Source organism: Epinephelus fuscoguttatus, linkage group LG6 (genome assembly GCF_011397635.1).
Source record: "Epinephelus fuscoguttatus linkage group LG6, E.fuscoguttatus.final_Chr_v1".
Lineage (NCBI taxonomy): Eukaryota > Metazoa > Chordata > Actinopteri > Perciformes > Serranidae > Epinephelus > Epinephelus fuscoguttatus.
This window is the reverse complement of record NC_064757.1, coordinates 30,829,339-30,839,921: the sequence shown is the minus strand read 5'-3', so window position 1 is coordinate 30,839,921 and position 10,583 is coordinate 30,829,339. Positions and strand designations below refer to the sequence as shown.

Sequence of the window (10,583 nt, the reverse complement as noted above, 5' to 3'; positions counted from 1 at the left end):
ACTGTATTAAAATTGACAAGTTAAAAAAAAAAAAAAAACACTGACAAACTGTTAAGTGGCCAGACAAATAACTTTATTGCCTTTAAACAAGAAGCATTTCAATGTGTTATTAGTGTTAACATTTATTTATTCACTCAGAAGCGCTGTCTCTTTTCATTCAGTCAATAGTAAAATAGTCTGCAGTATCATGAATTTTAAAGCATTTTCAGAAAGGTGCACAATACTTCTGTCATGTTGTCGTGCACATTAGTCAGTGTTAGCGTTTTAAAGCCATAGAGAAACATAAACATGACGTTTAAAAGATTTACAAGCCACTGTTTTGTAGTAATAGTTTAAACAACATGCATTGATTTTGCAAAAACATCTAAGGCCAGAGATGAGGATGTGTAAGGCAGCGAGTGTGCCCTGCTGTGTAAAGCACAAAATGTTCTTAGAGGAAACACAGGCTGGATGGATGGACAGTTGAGAAAAAAAAGGTAATGGACTGAATGGAAAATTTGATGTCAGCAGATGCCATGTACAAGTCTGCATGGTGAGCACTCTTGTCCTACTTACAATGATTCTGGCAAAGTAACACTGCAGTGATAAGATAGGAACGCAGTGCAAGCTAAATAAGATCACAAGTCTAATTCAGTTTACATGACTTTTCAGACACACTTTCATGTGTCTGAGCGCACAACAAATATACAGTCAAAGTGTGATATCTTTATATTTCATATGACTTTATATATCTGGCGTCAGCACAAACATTTGCCTTTATTCTCTTTAGATAGATGGTTAGTCAACTTCAACTCTGCCTGTTGTAGTATAATTGGGAGTATAATTTTATATCATAAGAAAGAAACAAATTAAAGAAAATTACAGTTATATACAGTTAGTCATATAAAACAAGGATTCAGAAGAAAATAAAAAGGTGCCATTTTGTTGATCCAGATCAACATGAAAGCATGTAACACATAGCGTTCATAGGTTAGTCTCCAAAGCCGTGCTTGTTTGAGGAAGCAGGCTTCAAAGGAAAACAATCTGCAGCCATGTTTAAATACTCAAAACTATATCCACCCTTTCCCACGGCCTTAAAATGATCACTGATCTTACGATGTAGCTGGTTGGTTCACTCTTTACCCCAATTTGATTTGACCAATTCTTCCAACCATTTTTCCCATTAATCAAGATAAAATTCACATCAGTGTCACAAGACAAAGAGAAAGACGTGATACATTTTTCTCAGTAGTCAAAGAGGTCTGCCTGCCTGTCATCAGTTCATCAGTGAAGCCATCCATTATATTTAGTCGAACTCATCGCTCATTTCACAGTAGTTTTACATAAAGCTTGTTGGCTGGAGGCACTGAGAAATAACAGACCGCAGGCTGCCACACAGGCGAGCGAGGGGCCTGGCTCTGAAAAATATGATAAAATAAACATCCTGGTTCCCACTGGATGAGAATATCAAAAAATAATCTTTGCATAATGATGCTTTTACGAAGCCTGGCCAATGGTGCATCCTTAACACCCACACTGTACACGAGTGGAGAGCAAATGGAGTATGTGGAGTCTACTTGGGCAATTAGTGGCCTGTGTTTGACACCACAATGGAGATGCCAAAGTGCTGTCGAGCGACCGATATTCACAAGGTCGTTTCCACACATTTTTGTCAGAAAGAGCTAAATGATAGCATTTCTGGAAATTCTATATAATTTCCAAATACATGTTTTCCCCGTGGTCCCTTTTTCCAGTCACAAAATGTACAAGGACGCTCCAGGAAAAAACAAATGAAAAGATAAATACTCACATTACAAAAGAAAAAATAAAAGTATTTCTAAAAATAAACAAGCTTTCAAGCACAGCAAATCAAAATCAAATGCATTATTGACCACCTCTCTGGGCTTGAAGATAAAGCAACAAAAAAAAAACAAATACTAAAAAGGGCTGAGAATAACATCATGTCAATTATAATATATGCTTCCAAAATCATTTGAAGCAGACATCCTTCGTACGTTACGCTCCGTGCCAGTGGAATCTGTAAGTGCATTACATTTCTGATTTGTTCTGTACTGCACTACTGTAACATTTTCTTATTTAATATACCTAACACTTAGGAGCAAGGCGGTATATGAAATGTGATATGGTGCAAATGACTGGTAGCATTTCATTTATCAACGCAATTTTAACACTGCGGTAAACCATCAAAGCTAATTCCCATCATTTGTTCAATCCCAATAATTAAATTGAAGATAACACACAGCAACATTACAAAATGGACACTGGCCTTACTGTGAAATCATTTCTTGACAAGGGGAAAAAACGAATACATTATAAACTTGGTTAAGGAAGACAAAACAACAAAAAACACGAGAAAGTAACATACATTATAGTGTTTTTGTTAATTAAATTACATCAGTTTGTATTCATGTTCTAGCTTATATCTGTGTATATATCCATGGGGCTCGTCACCCACACAATTCCAGACCATAACAGACAGCACCACTCCTGTATCTGTGTAAAATAATGACTGTTCTCGTTCATAAGTGCATTTTTCAATCAACATCTCACTGGTCTGACCGTAAATTCTGAAAAATAGATCAAATCTGTAAGGATAGGAGCTACCTTGGTTCTGATCCAGAAGAGTGCCATCTTTACATACCTTTAAAATCATTTCTATTTACAACCAAATGCCTCTTTTCCTTTCAGTAGCTCATCAGCTGTCATAAAACAGGCAAGATAATCCCAATGGCGGACCAGCAGAAAACATAGATGTTGTAAACAGAGGTGTTCTGTCTACTTAGCTACCTTCTATTGAAACTGTTCATTTGTAGTGTTCTTCCAAAAATGTCCTTTGCTTTTATTGTGCCATCGTTTGCTTTTGCATCTTTCTTGCTTTCAGTTTTCTTCTGTAGTGTAGTAAAGTTCACAACACGAAAAATAAAAACATCTGAAATGCAAGCCGAACACTGGATATACTCAACTGAAACACATGATATGACGTTGCTAAATGCCCATCATAGGAAGTCACAGACAAGGCAGTGAGGGGACGTAGCAGCCACCAGGTTGCCGGGGGGGCGCAATAAATATGGTTGAAGAGAGGCACGAGGAAATCATTTGAGAGATTTCTTGCCAGAATAAAATTGTTTTGATCCATAAATATACAGATTTATGGTATGTATGGCAGAGAAAATTAACTATATATCTATTTCTGTATGTTTGGAAGAAACACCTTAAACAGCATTATTAACCTGCTCTCAAAGTGCAAGACTGTAGTGCTACATCAAAGGGGATATTTACATTGACCATATGGGCTAGGCTTGTTTGACGCATGACACTGGTAACAGTAATGAATCAGAAAGTTTGATGTTACCCCCCCCCCGGCCTGGCTGCGAGTAGCAAGACAGAGATGACATCACGGTTTTGTGGATGACAGCAGATTGGTGAACCAGGTTGCTGCCGACGATGACAGCGGTCGCTTCTCCTCTGCGTGTTCCTCTCCATCAGGGAGGAGAAACTGAGTGGAAGCAATTGAGGTGGGGGATCCAAGAGAGGGTGCCAGGCCACCGTTTTCCCCAGCTTCCCCAGGGGAGTCCAAATGCCAGGAGCTCTGGGGTTTGTAGCCCCCAGCACTGGCAGCCTGGGGCTCGAGGAAAGGCTCGGGAGAAATGAGGCCCACGTCATCACTTGGGGCTATAGACTGCATCTGAGGCCGGTAACCTCCTCCTCCACTGATGCAGACAGACAGATCAGCCTGCGGTTGGTGGCCCTCAGTGGAGCCCTGTGGATCCAGCTGGAAGACCAAAGAAGATCCCGAGGTCTGGATCCCTGTGTACGTCACATCGGTGCGTGCTGAATCCAAAGAGGACGCAGACGAAGCAGAGGAGTCTGGGTAACGCGGCCTGATGGGTCGCTCATCTACCACTTGGTTGTAGTAGCGTAATGACGTTGGCTCATCTGTGTCGACTGGCTCATCTCCTATCCCCTCCCCGTCTTCATCCTCATCTTCTTCAGGAATGACGACGAGTGCTTCTTTACTAGAATCCCACTCGGGCCTTTCAACCATGTGGACCAAACTGTGGGGAGATGGCTTCACATCCAATGGCCCCTGTCACACACAGAGAGTGTTTAAACATTTACTCAGTCAGTTTAAATGGGAGCTAACCGCCTCATAGTCTTCTCACAACAAGGATGACCAAAAAAAAAAAAAAAATAGGGAATGGTTCTATACATATATTTAGCAATGAGTTTTGTCGTACCTGTGGCCTGGACCAATCTCCAGGCAACTTGGGCTCAGGTATGTCTGGATAAAACGCCTTCTTCACCCTGGTGACAAAGCAAAATGACACTTAAAAATACATTATCAAAAGGAAATGTTGCCTTGTTGCTGCTTGTGTCTACATTCTTCATGGGAACACACACATGAGAGACACAGGACAGAGCATAACCGTCTCACCATTTCCTTTTCTTGTAGCAAATCAAGGTGACAATGGCCAGGAATAAGGCTGTGATTCCCAGGGAAGCCAAGATCTCCAGGATCAACCAATCAGCTGTCAGGACAAGATAGTAGAGATATTAGACTTAAAGCAAGACAGTTATTTTTACTGCTTTTGAATTAGCTGTAATTATCTATATATTTATACTTTACTTTTATTTTGATTATATTTATACTTTACTTTTACAGCCTCACATAATGGTAATAGTTGTAGAACATAACCAGTCATAGCTACACACATGTAACTAAACATTCACGTACTGTATGGCTCCAACGTTATGGAGGCAGTGGTGCCTGTGTCCTCGCCTGCTGAAGTGAAGGCCTTGACAGTGAATTTATAGGAGCCTTCAGAGAGACCTTCTACTGTGTAGCTCCTGCTGTCTAGTTCTGTCAGATTGGCTGTTCAACAGGCAGGATGAAAAGCAAGAGAGGCAGGGAAAGGAAAGACGGAGGGAGAAAAATGGAGAGAGCAACGAGGAAGAAAGTGTGTGAGTTGAACAGGTTACAAAATGCACTTTCTACCACATATTTCAATCATGCGGTCATGAATTATAGATGCATTTATATACATGTACCTAAAAGTATGAGCTGGGAGCCATTGCTGACATAAATATTGTAGCCCAGGAGGAAGCCTCGTATGTTGGCCAGCGGGATCTCCCCCCAGGTCAGAAGAACATCAGAGTTCTGCTGACTGGCTGACAGAGGGACAGAACTGGAGGGGACTGCGGAAGCCGCAAAGGAAGGGAAGAAAAAAAAAACAGAGGCATAACAATCAGAATGAGAACAAAGATACAAAAATTAAAACACAGAGTGTGATTTCTGAGGTCACTGCTTTTCACATGCAGTACTATCCTTACCCAGCTCCTGCATGTATCCCTGCCAGCGATGCAGCAGCTCTGGGGCCTCTGAGGAGCAGCTGTACAGGGAAATATTGTACCTCACACCTGGCTGGAAGTTGTCTGATGGCAGAGAAACACATTATTATGTTTATGATGTATATTATAAATATAAAGTATACAGTACAAATTCGATTTAACCTCCTTTTGGCAGACACTAAAGATGAAAGTTATGTTTGAGTATGTCGTAAAGTGAAAATTTTGTTTAGTTTTTATATTTTAAACACTGTCCATTGTCCAGAACCTCTAAAGCAATAAATAAAGCCACCGCGTACGTTTTTTTTGTACTCAGTCATTTACATTTTATTAAGAGTTAAAGTTATGCAAGTGGGTGCTGCCTGTTAACACGTTGACAATGTTAGTTAGGCAACATAACCATGGTGTAACCCCAGGTTCTCAATCAAAGAGCATTGGCATAGCTTAAGCTGTCTCTATTTCAGTGTGTTTTCAGTTCAAGAAAAAAAATTTCTACATTTAAGTTGCTTAAAAAAGTCTTGCTAGGAGTTTGGTTGTAGTAAAAGACCCTCTAAGGAGTCAGATGTTCAGTTTTTCTGGTGAGTACATGTTGTTGGAATGGTTTTAAGCCTGTTTTTCGCTAGCACAAAATTAGCATTGTGTTATCACAGTTATCCATAGACTGTAAATGCACTGTGCTAACAAAGATAGCGGCTAGCATTAGGGTTAGCTACACCCTCTCGTCCAAATATGGTCATTTCTTATCACTCCTGGTTGTAAAAATTCAATATGGCTCTGGTCAAAATGCAAAAATTTAAGCATCACAAACAGATGTCACAGCATCTTTGTCTATTATTTTTTCACAGTTTATGTCCATAGCCAAGAAGCACAGGGTACAAAGACACTTGAGTTTTTAGACTTCACTGTCTGCAGAAACACAAACAGTACATTTGAAATATCCTGAAAACAATTTTTCAGACTTGGTTAGCAGGCATCAAGGGTGGCATACCTGACTCAATGGAGACATTAGTACTTCCAGCAGCCACTTTGATCCACTCCACAGGGCAGTCCCTCTTACAGGAAGCATCATACCATTCTACCACATAACCACAGGTGGTGTTGGCATCGCTCTGCCAGAACAGAGGGAAACCTCTGTCTGTATAAACTGCCCTGGACACAGCAAGGGGTTCCACATCTGGAAAGAAGAAAATATGTATACTGCAATGCAAAAACCACTGGCTTTATTTTCTCCTTTTATAACTAAGTAACTGCTGCTTTCAAATTAGACAACTGGGTCAAGATGGTGGAGCCAAACTGTGGAAATTAATCCAGATGCTCTCAGTAACTAAAAACTTCACATGAACTGAAACTTGTGCCTCTGAGAGGAAACAAGCTAATCACTTTTTGCCTTCTCACTTCTTATATACTACAACATCCCAAACACACTCTATTTCCACATACCTGTCAAACGTAGAGGTATAAGTACACTTGCAGGCTGCGACGCCCAAGCAGCGTTCTTTGCAATGACGGTTGCTATATACTTGTCGTCACCACTGAGGGTAGTGATCTGTGTGAGGTTGATTGATACAGCAGAAGTGTCTGGTGGAACGTTTTTGGTGTGCTGTAAATTTTCTTCAGGGCTCCAGAGAGTAATTTCATAACCTGTGATCAGACCATGGCTCTGTCTTCGTGTCAGAGGCTAAAAGATATCAAGTGGAAGAAAGGAAGGGGGAGAGAGGAAGACAGAGACAATTTTAAATTCCATTTTACTCACAATTTCAGACATTCCTGGTATATATTCACAAAGGGTCAAGCTTCTTTGTGTCAGAATGGAGAAAGGGAGTGAAAGGAGGAAGAAAACCAAGGACAAAAGATATAGGCTATAACAAAAGCACCCTGACAAGTAATGCACTTGGCTTATGTGAACATACTGCACATCAGTGCTCTCTGCAGTTAAAATAACAAAATATAAATTATAAATCTAAAACCAAATCGAAGACAATTCCATTCAAAGATGAAAAACAAAAGATACCTTCCAAATGACCTGCCCAGTGTGGTCTTTGTTCATCCACATCCACACATCAGGAGCATCTGGAGCTGAGAGAAGACACAAAAATACAACCGAATTAGGCAAATGGTACTGCTGCTGCTGTTTTGTAATTGTAAAGTGACAATTCTGCTACTGAAAACACAAATGATGACGACTAAAAGTAAAAACTAAATCTTTTGAGTTTGAAAGTTCACTATTGATTTTGAAAATAGGAGCTTGACAAAAGACTCTAGCACAAGGTCTACTTTGAAATTATTATTGGTTGCAGCTGGACTTTACTGAAATCTCTGCTAAAATAAAGAGATACCACTAATGAACCCTTTACCATAAGATTTGGTTTTGAAGGAAAGTGGTTCGCTCCAGTTTCCCCACTTCCAGAAATTCTGCTGGGCACCGCAGCGGACTTGAACACTGTAATCCTCATAAGGATACACGTCGGATATAACCACTGACCGCAGACCTACACCAGAGAAGGTACGCTGGACAAAAACACATGCATTAGACATCATTACTGTCTGGAACATTGATGGTCACACAAATGGAGAGAACATGCTGATACGAGCTTGCATTTGTAGAAAGTAACGTGGTAGGTCATCGGTTGTAGAACAGTGGAAGTGATGTGGCCTACTGCATATAAACAAATCATTTACGATGGGCAAAAAACAGAGGGAAGTTTTTGCACATTGAGACAGAGCAAACAAATACAAAGAAATGGACATGTGGTCTTACTCTGCAACACACACACACACACACACACACACAACTCACCTTTGTTTTGATCCCAAGGGAGGTGACTTCTACCTGGCAGACCAGAGCCAGAGAGGAATAGCTCTCATACTTCCACTGCCACATTACAGTGGCATTCCAGGCATTGACAATACAGTCCAGGTTAGATGGTGCTACTGGACGCACTGAGGAGAAAGGGTGAAACAACAATCAATTGCTTTTTTTGGGATGTGTTTCATGTCTATATTTACCTCTATTTAGAAAAAAAGGGAAGGTAAGGGTGATATACTTACCTCTGTGACTGAGCTCAGCAGAGTCAGTGAGGCTGTACTGGCCAAGAGTATTCACAGCTACCAGTGTCCAGTTACCGTCCCACTGAGCCACGCTACACTCTATCTGCTTTCCCGGCAGTTGTTTCAGAGTACAGTCCCTACAAAAAAACAAAACAACAAAACAAATTACCAGCAGATTCACTGAGAATGTGAGAATCAAAACAAACCAAATTAAAGACAGACAACTTTCAACTTGTCCCCCTTTGGTATTTCCAAGCGGTATTATTTTTGGCAGCACTATAGCAAAGACAACCAGATCACTTTCCACTTTCCTCAAAGACTGGGGACTATCAGCATCACAGGATGCACTACAGTTTGTTTTTCAGTTACTTCAGTCGTTCCACCGTCCACCATTCATGCTACTGGAACAGTAACTGCAGGGAACTTACACTGATACTCTTTAGTAACCAAGGATAGTTAAGTTTGGGTGGCATCACTTTCTTACAATATACCAAGGTATTTAGAAATCCAGATACCATGATTTTCAATAGAGTGCTGCAGGGCTGACATTTATTTCTGGGCCAAGAAGGAAATTAACATCACCCTGGTTCCCTCAACAAAAAGCAAACAGGATTTTTCTATTGGATTTTGGATTGCTGCAGAAAATAAGCTCTGTGATTAACAAAAGTTTGTGACACATATTTTGTTCAGCAAGATAATCTTTCAAGTGTAAAATGCAATCGCAACATAAGGCTACAAACAAACTACACCACAGCTGCATGACTTTAACATCGCCAACACAACGAGGCTGTAAAGCCTATTCGGCGGGATGACGCTCTGTAGTCTCATTTAGCCACCTGTTAGCAACCACCTTTTTAAAAGCACCTAAAGGCTTTCAAATTCAGGAGTGGGATATTTACTGACATATTTTATGTTGTAGAACAAAACGTCAAAGTCCCTTAAGCTTGGGTTCAACACAGACCTTATTTCATTTATAAAACAACTGACTTTGAGACCAGGAAACCACAAGTGCTATGAATCATTTCCGTATTTTAGGAATCATTCCTGCACTACTCTGTATCGATGCTCCAGGGCACAAGATAGATAGTGCTGCACACAATACCGTCCTTCACCGTATACCCTGGTGAAATTTCATAATGGTATGAAGGTATGAAAAAAAGATACCAACCAAGCTGACTAACAGCAGCTACTAGGGATAAAAAAAAATGCACTTCCTTTGCGTCATAAATTGAGATGTCTTTTTTTCTGGGAGATTGATCCCGGTGGCAGACAGACCTGCATAGTGAAAGCAAGGCTCATAGGGAACCAGTCTTAACACTGATGGTGTCCTTATTCAATTCCCATTATATTATTCAATCAACATTCACTTCATAATAAGTTAAAAACTTGTCTATTTCCACTTTAAATCAAAATACAATAAAATCACTTCGGCTACTTAGCCTCACCTACAGATGCAGACAGACAGCAGACCCAAACACATTCATAATGTGACTTCTCCTCAAGCCAGCCTTCAGACAATTCCTGTAAAAGCTCTGGCAGACAGCCAATCCAGTATCAATGTTAAATGGACACACAGAAGCAGTAAGTGCTTACTTAGACTAAGTGCCTTATATTTCTTGTCATCCTCTCTCTGTTGGTGGATTTTTTTCTGGGCAGAAAACACTTTTTAGAGAAAGGCCTGGGGGGAACAATCATAAATAATGCACGGATCAGTTCTCAGAAACAAAGTGACATTGTACCACATCCTGGCTCGTCCACGAATTGCTGTAAAACTAGCCAAAAAAAAAAAAGAAAAAGAAAGGCCACATCACTGCATTATTGCCACCTCTGTCCTGGACCATCATGACTTTCTGCTATGAGTTGCCAAAATACTGTGTCTTTGCTTCTTCCTCTCTTATAGCTTTGTGGATCAGATCCAGATACTGTTGAATGATTATAGGCTTTTTTGTGTGTCTAAAGGTACTTTCACAGCTAACCTGTTTGGTTGGTGTTTGATTAGGTTTAGGTGGTGATTCAGGTGATGTGATCGCTGTCAATTAAACCTAATTGCAGACTATACAATCATACCCAGGCAGCCACCAAAGGTCAGCCTGTTTCCAACTAACTCTGGTGCAGTTGGTTTATGGTGTCAAAGCAAAGCAGATCAACCACAGGATTTTGGGATTTCAAAGTAGATAGTGAAAGCTGCA

General features: G+C 40.4%; 1 protein-coding gene across 1 annotated transcript in view; it reads right to left on the bottom strand.

Moving 5' to 3' along the window:
- Nucleotides 1-51: 51 nt before the first annotated feature.
- The window catches only part of lifra (LIF receptor subunit alpha a), a 22,345-nt gene continuing 11,813 nt past the window's right edge, over nt 52-10,583 (bottom strand). The window contains exons 7-18 of the mRNA XM_049577745.1: nt 8,395-8,531; nt 8,144-8,286; nt 7,701-7,854; nt 7,358-7,422; nt 6,787-7,024; nt 6,335-6,520; nt 5,332-5,433; nt 5,050-5,196; nt 4,736-4,873; nt 4,436-4,529; nt 4,239-4,305; nt 52-4,087 (exon numbers count right to left, since the gene is read on the bottom strand). Of these exons, the coding sequence (XP_049433702.1) occupies nt 3,395-4,087; nt 4,239-4,305; nt 4,436-4,529; nt 4,736-4,873; nt 5,050-5,196; nt 5,332-5,433; nt 6,335-6,520; nt 6,787-7,024; nt 7,358-7,422; nt 7,701-7,854; nt 8,144-8,286; nt 8,395-8,531 (2,164 nt within the window). The 3' untranslated portion in view covers nt 52-3,394. The remainder of the gene's footprint in view (nt 4,088-4,238; nt 4,306-4,435; nt 4,530-4,735; nt 4,874-5,049; nt 5,197-5,331; nt 5,434-6,334; nt 6,521-6,786; nt 7,025-7,357; nt 7,423-7,700; nt 7,855-8,143; nt 8,287-8,394; nt 8,532-10,583) is intronic.